This window comes from Salvelinus fontinalis, chromosome 8 (assembly GCF_029448725.1).
Source record: "Salvelinus fontinalis isolate EN_2023a chromosome 8, ASM2944872v1, whole genome shotgun sequence".
Classification (NCBI taxonomy): Eukaryota; Metazoa; Chordata; class Actinopteri; order Salmoniformes; family Salmonidae; genus Salvelinus; species Salvelinus fontinalis.
The window spans coordinates 7,332,477-7,350,259 of NC_074672.1; the positions used below are offsets into that span (position 1 = coordinate 7,332,477).

Below are 17,783 nucleotides of genomic sequence, written 5' to 3' on the forward strand. Positions count from 1 at the left end.
AAGCACGTATCGTTCAATTGAAAAGTAGCCTTATCTAGCTGCAAAATGAGTCACTTTACCAACATGAGAACGAACTAAAAGGGAGTTCTTGGTTTTATCCATTGAGTTACATCAAAGTAAATTGTGTGCAAAATTGGGATGTGGCCATTGGCATATATATTTAATTAAATAAAACAGCAAACACTGCTTGCACTCACTTTTCAGAATGCGTCCTTGGATTGGGATGGATAATAGGCATTCAGAAAAAGCCAGCAACGGGTAGGCCCAAGGGTTTATTAAGGTGCTAAATTAGTAGTCCTAGTGCAAAATTGTGTTTTGTTATGGCAAAGAAGGGTACAATCAAACTATAGGCCTATCATGCTGCGTTCTGTTCGTTCCTGATGTTGACATTTTAATTGTGAATAGGCTTACTTTCAAGATTTACACAAAACGGGGAAGGGCAGCAGAAATACGAGGTAAACAATGAACAAATCTCTACAAATATCCTATTTTCGAGAGCGCATCGTAAACCTGACATTTTCCTCGTATAGATTGACGGGCAGGCTATTTAAAATGACAATTTGTGAAGCGTGGAAATGTACGCAGTGACCCATTCCTAACAAAAGGGACATAATGGTAGCATTTACAGATGTTGATCATGGGAAATCTTTAAAAAGATCCATAATATGATTGCTTAGGAAAGGTCTACTTTATTGCCAGTTCTGGACTGTTTCTAAATGTTTATTTGACTATTTGTTTAGATTAGGCTATGGCTATAACTAAACAATATAGGCATAGACTACTTCATTGTCACAGTGCAATTCCTTTTTGGTGCTACACTTGTTCTATTGGACGCGTCATTTCTCCGAAGGGTGGCGTTTTACACCACTTTTGGCAGCTTTCCTGAAAACGAAGGTCCCCTTCACCAGTCGTATCAGCAATTCAGACTGCATGCAAATCAGAAGGGTGATTGTGAAAGAATCGAGAGAACCCTTTTCTCTCCCAGCCGGCAACTTGGCTCGCACACGCAGTAGATGCATGAGTTCTAGCTGAAATTGGGCGCTTCGTGGTCAATAGCGAAATTAGAAGCATTATTGTAACCGAAATAGCGAGTAGGCTATTGTTGCAACATCAATTTGTAGGCTACTTTGCGTCGCAGAGATTTAATTTCGTCCGCAACTTTTTGTTATCCGTTTTCGTGACCATGGGTTCACAACAAACTCACTTGTACGGGTGGGCATTGATGATAGTCGCGGTTTTCTGTCAACGGGGTCATGAAAGTTGCCCGGAGAACGATTTGGAGAAAAGGGAAGAGGAGGCCAACGTGGTTTTGACTGGCACCGTTGAAGAAATCATGAACATGGACCCAGTGCACAAGACATACTCTTGCAAGGTAAGTCTGACTGTACTGGCGTGAGTTGATAGATTTCTGTTGAATGAGGTTGCTGCTGTAACCGTTGGTTACAAAGTAACATAGCCGTGTTGAAAACGTTACAACGTATCACATGTTTGTTTAAGTAGGGTAGGCTTACATGTAACTCCAAAGGGCACCTGTCAAATCAGAGCCAATACCAGCCCACTTTTCTTCCAATGTCATTTGGAATATTTTGTTCATTTGTGGTCATTCGAATCAGTGCATCGGTTTTAGTAGGCCTACTCGTACATTCGCAAAGCTTAAAATAAAGGCAATAGTTGAACAAATAAGTAACAAAATCGCCCCTTTTAATAAACGAGTTTTATTACGTATTTTAGGATAATAAACCCTTTTATACATACATAGGAAACACAAAGATTTGTTTTCAAAGGGAAGGTCAATTGAGCTCTAATGATTGAAATACTTGAATTAGCTATACGGCGTTACGTTTGCGGTTCTTCAGAAGACTTTCTTTATTTATAGGCATGAGGTAGTATTTGACAATTACCTTGTCACAGAGCACAACACTAAAGAACCATATCTTACGTGTTCCTTAAAGTTTTTACCATCTAACCATCAATTATACCGCTACTGGACGTACTGCCCCTTAATCATCTCAAACATGCTGTGAACCACCTGCCAGTGCCCTTGACCAACCTCCTGCAAACTGCACCCATTTGTATAGTCAGTGGTTCGTTTTGTGGTATGTTGAAAACGGTATGCATCTCTCTGGAAGCAATAAACACACTTTTTTTTTTGCAAACATAAAGATAAAAATACACAATGAATATTTTGCGATCTTGTGCGATCTATCCCTAACTCCGCAGACAACACAGACGAGAGGCTGGAAGCAGCATGGGGTCAGCCACAAAGATAAGCCCCTGCAGCAGGTTATGGGTTAAAGGCCTTTGCTCTAGGGCACAATGGCAGTAGGTTGCACCTGAGATTCTGATGCCTTGGTTGCAAAAGCATGTAGTCATGTGTACTGTTAACTGATAGATAAATGCATATTCAAATGGGCGCGGGAAGAGCGTGATATGCTGCATAAGATTAAAAGGGCTGCAAACAAGATATTCCAATGTAGCCTAATTTTGAGCGATATACAGTAGCATATTCATACACCTGTGAAATCCATGACCGTAGCGCTCACAGAAGCCAATCCTGCAATTAAAACTCCGCCACAAACCCATCCGTAATTGTCTATCGTTGAGAAATTCCTTTGGTCATTCATTGTATAAAAAAAAAATGTTTTAAAGCAGTGGCAGTCGGCGCTCTGCAACCTGCTGTTTGGTCTATGGTTCCTTGGCTCATGATCTGGGATGTAGATAAGTTGTCCCATTTTGGGATCTGGACCGCCAAATGAGAGAAGCCCATAAAGTGAAATGAGAACCTACCAATGTATATGCAAAATCTTCTGTTGGAAAATAAGGTTATGGTTTAGGAGATGTAGTCCAGGAAAGTAAGTCATTATTCAACCCTGTTACTCTCTGATGTATACAATTTGGCCCTTTTTTAAAATTTGTATTACAGGAAGTGCTTTGGAGAATAAGTCCCTGCAATACCTTAGATTAGTCCTGGAGTCCAGGCTGAAATCTATTTGTTTGACTAAAATGATTGCAAAATACTTTTGCTATTAAATGTTTGCTTAAAGTTAGACTGCAAAATGACATCACAAACCATATGACAACATTCCACTTGCAGACATCATATCCTGTTTATGATGCCATCTTGTCCAGTCTACCGTTAAAGTGACAGCCTCAATGAAGAGCTAAACCCCCACTGTCTTTCTCCATGGCCTTGGTAAAGGTGAGGGTATGGCGGTACCTGAAAGGAAAGACCATGGTCAATGGCGAGGTTCTTTTGGACGGTGGCAACAAGGTGATGATTGGTGGCTTTGGGGACCCTGAGGTCTGCGACAACCAGGTTGCCACTGGCGACACGCGCATTTTCTTTGTCAACCTGGCTCCGGAGTTCATGTGGCCGACGCACAAGAATGAGCTGATGCTCAACTCCAGCCTGATGAGGATTACCCTGCGTAACCTGGAGGAGGTGGAGCACTGTGTGGACGGTAAGCCGCCATTTTGTTGTCTCCTCTCTGTCTCAACAGGACTGTATGGAATAGACACCCCATCTCTAAGTGTCCCATATGGCTGCAAGTGCCAGCCAGTTGAACTGAATGTGTTGTTGCTCAACCTCCACACATTAGCCCGAGAAGAGTCCATTTCCTGGAAATTGAAATACAGGTGTTTCTGGAGTGATTATTTTAAGGTTATTCTGACAGTTGTATTGGGCAGTCACATTGTAAAGCCAGGGATCACAATCCCTGCTCTCATGCATCACAAGTAGGTGGTGTCTGAAATGTCATAGCTGTAGGGTTACACCCATAACTCTGTTTCCCAGTACTCAGACAAATTGGGACACCTGAGTCATCTGAGCATGTTGGTTGTCATGGTGAATGTGGTGCGGCCTTTCACTGGTCTGTTAGCCCTCAAGGAGGTAGACAGTGTCCCCTTTGATGAACACCTTCAGAGACAGTAAATGACCTCCCTGAGGCTTGACCCCTGACCTTTGACCCTTGTCAGTGGGATGTTTTATGTAGTCAGGGGAGCTCCATAAGTCTTTTTACATAAAACCCGATGCTTTGAGTTATTTACTGGGGATGACATTTCTCACACTCTTAGCAGTTGACCGTTATGTTCACACCACTGTTAGTGGAAAAGCCTTGGTGCCATAAAGAGACAGCCTTTCTTATTTTTTCTAAGCAGAGGCAGAGTCGGGAGCAGGTGGAAACTGAAGTGGAGAACGAATGAATAGATCAGATTGTCTGCACTAGAGAACATAGTTTGAGGAGCTTCCTGAGTTCGGGAGAAAAAAAGGACGCAAATAATCAATTTTAGCAAGCCGCAGGTGTAGATACCAGAAACGGCCCCACTGCAATAAGAGTTAATTGAAAAGGTTTGCCTCTTCTTGGTATTTTTTTTGTAGAGAACCCATTTGTCAGCCACTGTAAGAAGACCCATACCTGTGACTAATGAGTCCATGACTATGCCCCTCTCTGACCTCTGTGCCATCACGCATGGCTTGTTGCTGGTCAGCTGGTGCTTGACAATGCTGGTCAAAGTAAGACTCCACGGCCTTCATAAGAAGGCCTCAAATACCAGGGAAAACAGTCGGTGCGTGACTCATTCGTGGTAGCAGGTGATTCCGATGGTCACAGCTTGCTTATAGTGTTTGGTTGAGTTTGGCACACACATTAATTTGCTTGTCTGTCTAAGCAAGAAACACTGTACTGCTAACCTTTTATTTTTTTGTACCTTTTTTACGTTTCATTTGACATTTTACCTTGTTGCGCAGAGGGGAGTTTCTTCGCTCTAGCAACTACTATATCGATCTAGAATGTGTCCTTTTTTGTTGTGGGTGCCTTGTGTTTGAAGAGGTTCTTAGCACGGCCAGAGGAGCCCAATATTTCACATAACCGGCTAGAGGGCCTAGTGTTATGTATGCTACTGCAAAAAAATAAGAAATGTGTGGACTAGTGAAGAGGGAACATATGCTTTCGTGTCCTGTTTCAATGAAACATTATGAAACTTTTCAAGCGTTATTCAAGTTAACTTGCAATGTATTTGAAATTGTAATATATTGCATTGCTGTACACTTATTGCAGTGCACTGACTTGCTTGTAGGGCATAGTACTTATCCTGGCCTCTCGTGGTTAGATACAAATCCACATTAGTTTTTTTTCGGGACCCATTTCAGCCAGGTGATTGGTTGGCATTCCTCTGAAGAATGAGCTCTGAGGCTTCAATGTTTTTAATTAAGATAGTCAATTTGGATCCCATCCTCTGTGAGCAGCCGACCACCCATCGAGAAGACTGGGGACGTTAGTACAGTCGGACAAGGCTCTACCTGCCGCTGCACTCAGTGTATCCTCTTTCTTCCCATTCTTGACATTTCCACAGCTAGGAGAGACCCAGGAATGCCTGGCGGAGCTAGGTGGGGAGGAAAGAGTCTTTGTGTAAGGGGAGAGAGGATGAGTGCAAAGAGCGAGGAAGAGACGGTGAGGAAGTTCTTTGTTCTAGTGTTGACTTGGAAAGCTGAGGATGTATGTTTTGCTTGGCATCTCATGGTCGGGAAGTGCTACTAAAGCTCCATGGTGTAGCTAGATGCCTGGAGGCATCATGTTTCGCACTCGCTCCGCAGCGCTTTAGTGCCGCAGCACGGGCCACTCCAAAACCTTGCACAGGCTCATTCAAGAAATGCTTTTATCTCGCTAACAGCAGCCCCGCCCCCCAAAGGAGTGTTTACAAGACCTCTGTAAACACCCGGCGCTATTACAAACACAGCTCCATATTTGACCCGCTATCTCTGTTTACTGGGCCCTCAAAGGCAATTTAGAGACTGAATGAAGAAAAAAGGGCAGAATGTACGCTACCGTTCAAAAGTTTGGGGTCACTTAGAAATGTTATTGGTTTTGAAAGAAAAGCACTTTTTTTTACCATTAACCTGTCTGACTCTGGCGTTCCGCCAGCGGAACTCCTCCCACATTCCACTGAAAAGGCAGAGCGCGAAATTCAAAATATATTTTTTAGAAATATTTAACTTTCACACATTAACAAGTCCAATACAGCAAATGAAAGGTACACATCTTGTGAATCCAGCCAGCATGTCCGATTTTTAAAATGTTTTACAGCGAAAACAGCGCGTATATTTATGTTAGCTCACCACCAAATACAAAGAAGGACAGACATTTTTCACAGCACAGGTAGCATGCACAAAGCCAACCTAACTAACCAAGAACCAACCAAACTAACCAAGAAACAACTTCATCAGATGACAGTCTTATAACATGTTATACAATAAATCTATGTTTTGTTCGAAAAATGTGCATATTTGAGGTATAAATCAGTTTTACATTGCAGCTACCATCACAGCTACCGTCAAAAATAGCACCGAAGCAGTCAGAGTAATTATAGAGACCAACGTGGAATACCTAAATACTCATCATAAAACATTTCTGAAAAATGCATTGTGTACAGCAAATGAAAGACAAGCATCTTGTGAATCCAGCCAATATTTCAGATTTTTTAAGTGTTTTACAGCGAAAACACAATATAGCATTATATTAGCTTACTACAATAGCCTACCACACTACCGCATTCATTCATCAAGGCACATTAGCGATAGCAATAGGCACGTTAGCGTTAGCGAATAAACCAGCAAAAGATATTAATTCTTGCCACTAGGGGGGTGCTATTTTGACATAGCACAAATGTGTATCCAATGTAAACGGCCTCCTACTCAATTCTTGCTCGTACAATATGCATATTATTCTTACTATTGGATAGAAAACACTCTCTAGTTTCTAAAACCGTTGGAATTATGTCTGTAAGTGAAACAGAACTCGACTTAGAGCACTTTTCCTATGTCTGTGTGAGAATGGGAAATTTTATCATCTGCTTTGAGACCTGTCTTTAACTTTGCCTGTCTTCTATTGGTTGAGATGCACTGCATACGCCTGCCCCTGGCTTTTAGCGAATAGGGAGAGTTGAAATGACGTCTCTACATAGTTCCCAAAGTTTTTAAATTGATTGGAACCGAGGTGTCCGACCTTTTGGGATTTCGCGCTGACGCAAAGAGGGTCTTGGCATGTCTTTTTAGAACGTCTGGTTTTAGCTCCTAGAAGTATCCGGCTCTGTTTTTATTCGCTATAGGCTTTAAAGACATCATAATTGTGTTATTTTGAACGGAATTATAAGAGTTTAGGTCAGTATATTGCGATTTTCAGGTATTTATTTCCATGGCGCTGTAGAAACGTGGGTGTCTCTCTCTCGAATGCCATTCTGTACTGCTAATTGCAACGTCGAGGGAAACATTCTCCAACCCAGCAACGATTATTTTGGCCAACGGACACCTTTCACAAGATTCTGATGTGAGTTCAGCTAATAGTAAGTACTATTTATGCTGATGAAACGTTGTTCTGTTGAAAAAGAAAAATGAATTAGACGCCATTATTTTCCATGTAGCGTGTAGCGTATTGTACCCAGTATTGCGCAGTAAGGTTAATTTAAAAAATGTAATTCAGCGATTGCATTAAGAACTAATTTGTCTTTCAATTGCTGTCCTGTATACCTGTATTTTTTTTGTGAAGTTTATGAATAGTTTTCGATAAGATAAGATTAGGTGCCTTTCCAAAATGGCGCCGGACAGATTGCTTGATTTTTTTGCCCACTAAACACGTTGTGTAACCACGAATTGTGCGGCTAAATATGTACATTTTCGAACAAACTATATGCATTGTGTAATATGATGTTACAGGACTGTCATCTGAAGAATTCTGAGAAGGTTAGTGAAAAAATTAATAGCGTTTGGTGGTTTATAACGTTATTGCTATTTTTGGCTTGAATCAATGCTACTGTATGACTGACTTGTAGAAAGCTAAGATAACGCTATATTGTGTTTTCGCTGTAAAACACTTAGAAAATCTGACATATTGGCTATATTCACATGATCTGTGTCTTTCATCTGCTGGACGCTGTGCATTTTTAAGAAATGTTTTATGATGAGTAATTAGCTAATACACGATGGTCTCTGTAGTTATTCTAGTAATTTTAGTGATAGTTGTAATGGGGGCTGCAATTGTAAACTATGATTTCTACCTGATATATGCACATTTTTCTAACAAAACCTATGCTATACAATAAATATGTTATCAGACTGTCATCTGATGAGGTTTGTTTCTTGGTTAGTGGCTATTTATATCTTTATTTGGTCGAATTTGTGATAGCTACTGATGCAGTAAAAAAAATGGTCTTTTGCTAACGTGGTTAGCTAATAGATTTACATATTGTGTCTTCCCTGTAAAACATTTTAAAAATCAGAGATGATGGCTTGAATCACAAGATCTGTATCTTTCATTTGGTGTCTTGGACTTGTGATTTCATGAAAATTTTATTTTATGATATCCCTGTAACTTTAGGCTAGGCTATGCTAGTCAGGCTTTGTGATGGGGGGGATCCCGGATCCGGGTTTGTGAGGCGTTAGAGGTTAATTTTCACGAACCTTCATAAACCTTCCTCAGATGACAGTCCTATAACATCAGGTTATACATACACTTATGTTTTGTTCGAAAATGTGCATATTTAGAGCTGAAATCAGTGGTTATCCATTATGCTAACGTAGCTTCCTTTTCCCAGAATGTGCGGATATTTATATTAGACTCTCACCTATTCTGACCAAATAGCTATTAATAAACATTACAAAAAAATACATGTTGTATAGGAAATGATAGATACACTAGTTCTTAATGCAATCGCAGTGTTAGAATTCTAAAAATATCTTCATTACGGCATAAGGCTTATGTTATAGCGAGAGAGTGGACAAACCTGGGCGCAAAACTACTAGTACACAGTTCGACAGATATATGAAATAGCATCACAAATTGGGTCCTACTTTTGGTGATCTTCCATCAGAATGTTGTACAAGGGGTCCTTTGTCCAGAACAGTCGTTGTTTGGATTTAGAACATCGTTTCTCCCTCTTGAATTAGCAAGCACACTGGCCAAGTGGCGCGAAGCTTTCCATCGTCAACAAACACAGACAACGCAACACGCCTAACGTCCCAAAAAAAATTCAATAATCTAATAAAACTATATTGAAAAAACATACTTTACGATGATATTGTGACATGTATCAAATAAAATCTTCGCGCTTTCCAGAAAACAGGAAATGGATGACTCGTCGTGCCAAGAGGATTTATTCCACCTCAGACCAAGATAAACACTTAATTGCTTCTCTCACTTCCTCTTGACATCTAGGGGAAGGTGTATGGCGTGCATGTATACTCATACGTATCATGCCCATTTATAGGCAGGCCCTTGAACAGAGCATCATTTTCAGACTTTCCACTTCCTGGTCAGAAAGTGTGCTGCAGAATGAGTTCTGTTTTACTCAGACAAAATTCAAACGGTTTTAGAAACTAGAGAGTTTTCTATCCAATAGTAATAATAATATGCATATTGTACGAGCAAGAATTGAGTACGAGGCCGTATAAATTGGGCACTTTTTTCCTCAAAGTGAAAACAGCGCCCTCTGTCCTCATCAGGTTTAAAATAACAGCAAAATGATCAGAAATACAGTGTAGACATTGTTAATGTTTTAAATGACGATTGTAGCTTGAAACGGCAGAATTTGAATGGAATATCTACATAGGCGTACAGAGGCCCATTATCAGCAACCATCACTCCTGTGTTCCAATGGCATGTTGTGTTAGCCTTTAAAAATGATAAACTAGGATTAGCTAACTGATTATTAGAAAACCATTTTTCAATTATGTTAGCACAGCTGAAAACTGTTGTGCTGGTTAAAGAAGCAATACTACTGGTCTTCTTTAGACTAGTTGAGTATCTCGAGCATCAGCATTTGTGGGTTAGATTACAGAATCAAAATGGCCAGAAACAAAGAACTTTCTTCTGAAACTCATCAGTCTATTCTTGGTCTGAGAAATTAAGGTTATTCCATGGGAGAAATTGCCAAGAAGAAGAAGAAGACAGACACTGGACAGAGGAAGATTAGAAAAAGGTGTTATGGATAGACAAATCTAAGTTTTGAGGTGGTCGGATCACAAAAAAGAATGTGAGATGCAGAAAAAATGTGAAGATGCTGGAGGAGTGCTTGATGCCATCTGTCAAGCATGGTGGAGGCAATGTGATGGTCTGGGGGTGTGTTGGTGGTGGTAAAGTGAGAGATTTGTACAGGGTAAAAGGGATCTTGAAGAAGGACGGCTATCACTCCATTTTGCAACGCCATGCCCTACCCTGTGGACGGCGCTTAATTGGAGCCAATTTTCTTCCTATAACAGGACAGTGACCCAAAGCACAGCTCCAAACGATGCATTAACTATTTAGGGAAGAAGCAGTCAGCTGGTATTCTGTCTGTGCTGAACACTCCATTATAGTCACCGGATCTCAACCCAATTGAGCTGTTGTGGGAGCAGCTTGACCGTATGGTAAGTAAGAAGTGCCCATCAAGCCAATCCAACTTGTGGGAGTTACTTCAGGAAGCATGGGGTGAAATCTCTTCAGATTACCTCAACAAATTGACAACTAGAATGCCAAAGGTCTGCAAGGTTGTAATTGCTGCAAATGGAGGATTCTTTGACGAAAGCAAAGTTTGAAGGACACAATTATTATTTCAATTAAAAATCATTATTTTTAACCTTGTCAACATCTTGACTATATTTCCTATTCATTTTTCAACTAATTTCAAGTACGTTTTCATGGAAAACAAGAATTTCTCAGTGACTTCAAACTGTTGAACAGACGTGTATGTATGTACAGTTGAAGTCTGATGTTTACATGCACCTTAGCCAAATACATTTAAACTCAGTTTTTCACAATTCCTGACATTTAATCCCAGTAAAAATTCCCTGTCTTAAGTCAGTTAGGATCACCACTTTATTTTAAGAATGTGAAATGACAGAATAATAGTAGAGTGATTTATTTCAGCTTTTATTTCTTTCATCACATTCCCAGTGGGTCAGAAGTTTACATACACTCAATTAGTATTTGGTAGCATTGCCTTTAATTTCTTTAACTTGGGTCAAATGTTTCAGGTAGCCTTCCACAAGCTTCCCACAATACTTTGGGAGAATTTTGGCCCATTTTTCCTGACAGCTGGTGTAACTGAGTCAGGTTTGTAGGCCTCCTTGCTCACACACGCTTTTTCAGTTCTGCCCACAAATGTTCTGTAGGATTGAGGTCAGGGCTTTGTGATGGCCACTCCAATACCTTGACTTTGTTGTCCTTAAGCCATTTTGCCACAACTTTGGAAGTATGCTTGGGGTCATTGTCCATTTGGAAGACCCATTTGTGACCAAGCTTTAACTTCCTGACTGATGTCTTGAGATGTTGCTTCAATGTATCCACATAATTGTCCTTCCACATAATTGTCCTTCCTCATGATGCCATCTATTTTGTGAAGTGCACCAGTCCCTCCTGCAGCAAAGCATCCCCACAACATGATGCTGCCACCCCCGTTCTTCACGGTTGGGATGGTGTTCTTCGGCTTGCAGGCGTCCCCCTTTATCCTCCAAACATAACAATGGTCATTATGGTCAAACAGTTCTACTTTTGTTTCATCAGATCAGAGGACATTTCTCCAAAAAGTATAATCTCTGTCCCCCATGTATAGTTGCAAACCGTAGTCTGGCTTTTTTATGGCGGTTTTGGAGCAGTGGCTTCTTCCTTGCTGAGCGGCCTTTCAGGTTATGTCAATATAGGACTCGTTTTACTGTGGATAAAGATAGTTTTGCACCTGTTTCCTCCAGCATCTTCACAAGGTCCTTTGCTGTTGTTCTGGGATTGATTTGCACATTTCGCACCAAAGTACGTTCATCTCTAGGAGACAGAACGTGTCTCCTTCCTGAGGGGTATGACGGCTGCGTGGTCCCATGGAGTTTATACTTGCGTACTATTGTTTGTACAGATGAACGTTGTACCTTCAGGCATTTGGAAATTGCTCCCAAGGATGAACCAAACTTGTGGAGGTATACAATTGTTTTCTGAGGTCTTGGCTGATTTCTTTAGATTTGCCCCTGATGTCAAGCAAAGAGGCACTGAGTTTGAAGGTAGGCCTTGAAATAGATCCACAGGTACACCTCCAATTGACTCAAATGATGTCAATTATCCTATCAGAAGCCTAAAGCCATTACAATTTTTCTGGATTTTACCAAGCTGTTTATTAAATGCTCAGTCAACTTAGTGTATGTAAACTTCTGACCCACTGGAATTGTGATACAGTGGAATATTCTGTCTGTAAACAATTGTTGGAAAAATTCCTTGTGTCATGCACAAAGTAGATGTCCTAACCGACTTGCCAAAACTATAGTTTGCAAAATAAGAATTTTGTGGAGTGGTTGAAAAATGAGTTTTCATGACTCCAACCTAAGTTTATGTACACTTCCGACTTCAACTGTACGTATGTATGCGCACCCATCTCATAATCCATTGCGGTGGCCAAGCATAAATATGCATTTAGTCTAGATCTGAAAATGTGGTCGGAGGGTGTGACACAATTTGCGGAGCCTCCAGAGGCATGAAGAGGCCAATAAAAGCTCCATTCTGCATCCCAAATTTTTTGCAACATTGAAGGTCCCCAATAACACAGTGGCCTTCATTTTTAAATGGAATAAGTTTGGAACCTCGTCCGCTTCCAGCCAACCTGAGCATTCGGTGAAGGGCCTTGGTCAGGGAGGTGACCAAGAACCCGATGGTCACTCTGATAGAGCTCCAGAGTTCCTCTGTGGAGATGGGAGAACTTTCCAGAAGGACAACCATCTTTGCCGCACTCCACCAATCAGGCCATTACAAAAGCACATGACAGCCTGTTTGAAGTTTGCCAAAAGGCACCTAAAGACTCAAATCATGAGAAACAAGATTTTCTGGTCTATTGAAACCAAGATTGAACTCTTTGGCCTGAGTGCCAAGCGTCACGTCTTGAGGAAACATGGCACCATCCCTATGGTGACGCTTGTTGATGGTAGCAAAGTACAGAGACATCCTTGATGGAAAACCTGCTCCAGAGCATCCGTACACAGCCAAGACAACGCAGGAGTGGCTTCGGGACAAGTCTCTGAATGTCCTTAAGTGGCCCAGCCAATGCCCGGACTTGAACATCCCTAGGGAAACCTGAAAATAGCTGTGCAGCGACGCTCCCCATGCAACCTGACAGCGTTTGAGAAGATCTGCAGAGAAGGATGAGAGAAACTCCCCAAATACAGGTGTGCCAAGCTTGTAGCATAATTTGTTTTTGCTTTGTCTTTATGGGGATTTGTGTGTAGATTGTTGAGGGGATTTTTTTTTAACAGATTTTAGAATGAGGCTGTTACGTAACAAAATGTATTAAAGTCAAGGGGTCTGAATACTTCTGAAGGCTGTGTATGTGTGTGCACACTGGGCAAAAATATAAACGCAACATGGAAAAAGATGCAAGCAACATTGGCGAGTCTGGGCACTGATGGGTGACCTTATTTTGCAAGGCAGCAGGCAACGACATGCAGAGTTGATCCAATCCTCATCAGTTTGGGCAAGTCCAAGGGTCTGAAAGTGTAAACCCCACCCACCGGGTGCAAATTAGTCATCCTCTCTTTTCCCAAGCGTGTCCGAAATTGCACAATCCTGTCCGATATCGCTCTACCACATCCACCTCTTGATGAGGACGTAACACCTTTGGCTGTATATAAAATACGTGCTTTTTTCTTTTCTCAGAATTGAAGGCTCCATCATACCGGATTAAATGTCTGTTATGTTTACCAAAAGTTCAGGAAACACTAGCGTTCAAGAACTCATGGTCGACCCTAAAAAAACACCATTGAGGTAAGCTTACTGTTAGAGTAACATTAACTAACCTAGCTAGCCCACATTTGCTAATGCAACAAGCGGTGTTAGTTGATGCTAGCTAATCTTATACCTAAATAGTTCACTAGCTAGTAGCTACCTACTTTAGCTGGCTAACATGTGCCCAGATTCGGAAGCTTTGTGAGCTAACGATCTAACTAAACTGACATGAGCTATCTAGGGAGCTTGTTAACAAACTAGCTAACTAATAGTTTCTGAAACTGGGCACATTTTAGTCAGCTAACATTAGTCTAGTCAAATACCCTTTCTCTAAACATGTGGTCAAGCTAGCAAGTGAACTAATGTAAGTGTTCTAATTTTAACGAACAGCCAGTTAGCTAACCAGCCATTTTATTCCTTGTGTTAGTTGATAAAGTTGTTCTTACCTAGCTAGCTAGCTTACTGTAGACTTAAGTTATTTATGTAACCTACTAGCTAGATCAATTAACATGGTAGTTTTTTCTCATTGTAATATTAAATGGTGGTCACAAACTCAACAGCTGTTTATATCTTTAACATTAGGATCCTATACCTTACGTATTTGGTGATGGTAGTTATCTAGCCAAGTAACTGTCTTTCTATTTTCTTATTTCAGAGAAAGCATGTACACCATCTTAAGAAGTATGGAGAACTGACGGCAATCACACTGAAGAGAACATCCCCCAAAGACTCCCTCCACCATCAAGCAGAACACATTAGTGATGACAGTCTCAAAAATGATTCGAAGCGGTGGTGAAGTATGTGGGCTCCAACCATTGGCTGTTGTAGTACAAGAACCGTTAAGAGTTTGTCCAGGATCTGCAGCCTAACTCGAAGATCTTCAAGACCCACACTACGCTCCAGGATTGATGAAGCTACCAAGGAAATGAAGGTGACTGAGGCCATGAGAGGAGTTGAGCACATCACCACCACCAACTGATGGTCTGCAAGAAGACTGAGCTTCATTGGTGTTACAGCCCATTGGATAGACCCTGACAGTCTCAACAGATGCTCAGCAGCCCTGGCCTGTAAAAGATTCAGAGGATCACAAACCTTTGATGTGTTGGCAGGCGCTCTAAATCCATTCTGAGTTTGAAATCCGGGTCAAGATTTTGAGAACAGACAACGGCTATAATTCCTTAAACTTTCCGAGTTTTTGTAGAAGATGAAAACAACGAGACAGTAGAAGCAGTGGGTGGTGAAGCAGCAGCTCAGCCAGGACAGGAAGGGGAACAAGAGGAGAGTGAAGAAGTCAAATTTGTTGAGGTGGCAGCGATCCTGAATGACGATGGTTTTGAGTACCAGCTGCCGAAGCACCAGCGCTGTGCTTGCCACCTGCTCAACTTAGGATCTACAGTCGATGCCCTGAAAGCAACATCTGGTGAGGCTTACAAAAGTGTCCCGATAAGCATTTGGCAAGTGCCAAGCACTTTGGAACATACGGAAGATGTTCCAAGGTGGAACTCCTGGTTCATGGCTGTAGAAATACTCCTGAGGATCTTCAAAGACAAAGGATAGGCGGCCGTCAGAGTTCTCTGCACAATGTAAGGAATGAATATATATTTTGTCATAAGGTCTTGAATATTGTCTAAATCTGTTGCAGTGTTTCCTGACCCTTTGCTTGGGGACTAATAACTGCTTCACATGTTGTATTCATACACGATCATTAATCCATTTAGTCAACTACTCATCCAGCCATTGATTACTGTAGTTACATTTTTATAGGGTTAGGAAAGAGTATTTAAAAAAAAAAATCTAAACTCAGCAAAAAAAGAAACCCTTTTTCAGGACCCTGTCTTTCAAAGATAATTCTTAAAAATCCAAATAACTTCACAGATCTTCATTGTAAAGAGTTTAAACACTGTTTTCCATGCTTGAACAATTAGCTGAACATCCACCTGTGGAACGGTCCTTCAGACACTAACCGCTTACAAACGGTAGGCAATTAAGGTCACATTTATGAAAACTTAGGACACTAAGAAAAGGCGGACAGCTGATCGTCCTCGCAGTGGCAGACCATGTGTAACAACACCTGCACAGTATCGGTACATCCGAACATCACACCTGCGGGACAGGTACAGGATGGCAACAACAACTGCCAAGGTTACACCAGGAACGCATAATCCCTCCATCAGTGCTCAGACTGTCCGCAATAGGCTGAGAGACGCTGGACTGAGGGCTTGTAGGCCTGTTGGTGAGGACCTGCCTTACAGACATCACCGGCAACAATGTCGCCTATGGGCACAAACCCACCGTCGCTGGACCAGACAGGACTAACAAAAAGTGCTCTTCACTGATGAGTCGCGGTTTTGTCTCACCAGGGTGATGGTCGGATTCGCGTTTATCGTCGAAGGAATGAGGGTTACGAGGCCTGTACTCTGGAGGGGATCGAGGTGGAGTGTCCGTCATGGTCTGGGGTGGTGTATCACAGCATCATCGGACTGAGCTTGTCATTGCAGGCAATCTCAACGCTGTGCGTTACAGGGAAGACATCCTCCTCCCTCATGTGGTACCCTTCCTGCAGGCTCATCCTGACATGACCCTCCAGCATGACAATGCCACCAGCAATGCTACTCGTTTTGTGCGTGATTTTCTGCAAGACAGGAATGTCAGTGTTCTGCCATGGCAAGCGAGAGCCCAGGTCTCAACCCCATTGAGCACGTCTGGGACCTGTGAGATCGTAGGGTGAGGGCTAGGGCCAATACCCCCAGAAATGTCCGGGAACTTGCAGGTACCTAGGAGGAAGAGTGGAGTAACATCTCACAGCAAGAACTGGCAAATCTGGTGCAGTCCATGAGGAGGAGATGCACTGCAGTACTTGGTGGCCACACCAGATACTGACTGTTACTTTAGATTGACACCCCCCCCCCCCCTTTTGTTCAGGGATACACGTTTCCATTTCTATTTGTCACATGTCTGTGGAACTTGTTCAATTTATGTCTCAAATGTTGAATGTTATGTTCATACAAATATTTACACATGTTAAGTTTGCTGAAAATAAACGCAGTTGACAGTGAGAGGACGTTTCTTTTTATGCCGAGTGTGTGTAATATATTTATATATTTTTTCATAGGTTCAAACCAGCTGAACTCGTCTTCGTCATAGAGTTTGCTGCCACCATGAGCCCAGTCGCAAAGGCCATCAACATCCTGCAGGCTGAAACCAATGTCCAGATGGAGTGGCTACTTCCAACTATCCACCAGCTGATCACAAAACTTGACTGAATCAAGTTGTCCCTGAAGTACTGTAAGCCTCTGGTGGATGCTACAACTGGGACTGAATCAAGTTGTCCCTGAAGTACTGTACGCCTCTGGTGGATGCTACAACTGGGACTGAATCAAGTTGTCCCTGAAGTACTGTACGCCTCTGGTGGATGCTACAACTGGGACTGAATCAAGTTGTCCCTGAAGTACTGTACGCCTCTGGTGGATGCTACAACTGAGACTGAATCAAGTTGTCCCTGAAGTACTGTACGCCTCTGGTGGATGCTACAACTGGGACTGAATCAAGTTGTCCCTGAAGTACTGTATGCCTCTGGTGGATGCTACAACTGGGACTGAATCAAGTTGTCCCTGAAGTACTGTATGCCTCTGGTGGATGAGCTACAACTGGGACTGAATCGAGTTGTCCCTGAAGTACTGTAAATCTCTGGATGTGCTACAACTGGGACTGAATCGAGTTGTCCCTGAAGTACTGTAAATCCCTGGATGTGCTACAACTGGGACTGAAGAAGCACTTTAGCCACATGTTTCACGATCATGAGCTGATAGCAGCTGCAATCCTTATCCCCAAATTCAACAACGTGGACAAAGGATGACACCACCATCAGAATGGGTAAGACAACATGTGGTTCATGAACAGTATTTTATTCAAAAACTGTATATAGCGTACATTTTGACACCTCATCGATTTGAGAACCACCCATCTAACTGCAATCCTGACTTCGTGGTTCAGTCCAAACCAGTGCTTGATTTATGTAGCTGGGGGATGGATTAATGTAGGCTCATAACTGCATGATTT

The 17,783-nt window shown here is 42.0% G+C and overlaps 1 protein-coding gene and 1 long non-coding RNA gene across 4 annotated transcripts in view; both read left to right on the forward strand.

Moving 5' to 3' along the window:
- The first annotated feature begins 897 nt into the window (after positions 1-897).
- The window catches only part of LOC129860448 (agrin-like), a 368,127-nt gene continuing 351,241 nt past the window's right edge, over positions 898-17,783 (forward strand). Inside the window, exons 1-2 of one of the 3 annotated variants that reach the window (XM_055930837.1) lie at positions 898-1,372; positions 3,200-3,461. In XM_055930837.1, coding sequence (XP_055786812.1) covers positions 1,184-1,372; positions 3,200-3,461 — 451 coding nt within the window. In that variant the 5' untranslated portion in view covers positions 898-1,183. The remainder of the gene's footprint in view (positions 1,373-3,199; positions 3,462-17,783) is intronic. The other 2 variants (XM_055930838.1, XM_055930840.1) reach the window with 2 other exon arrangements.
- On the forward strand, positions 9,694-17,113 carry LOC129860450 (uncharacterized). The gene is made up of 3 exons (XR_008760379.1): positions 9,694-13,763; positions 14,380-15,307; positions 16,837-17,113. It is a non-coding gene; the product is annotated as an uncharacterized LOC129860450 (long non-coding RNA).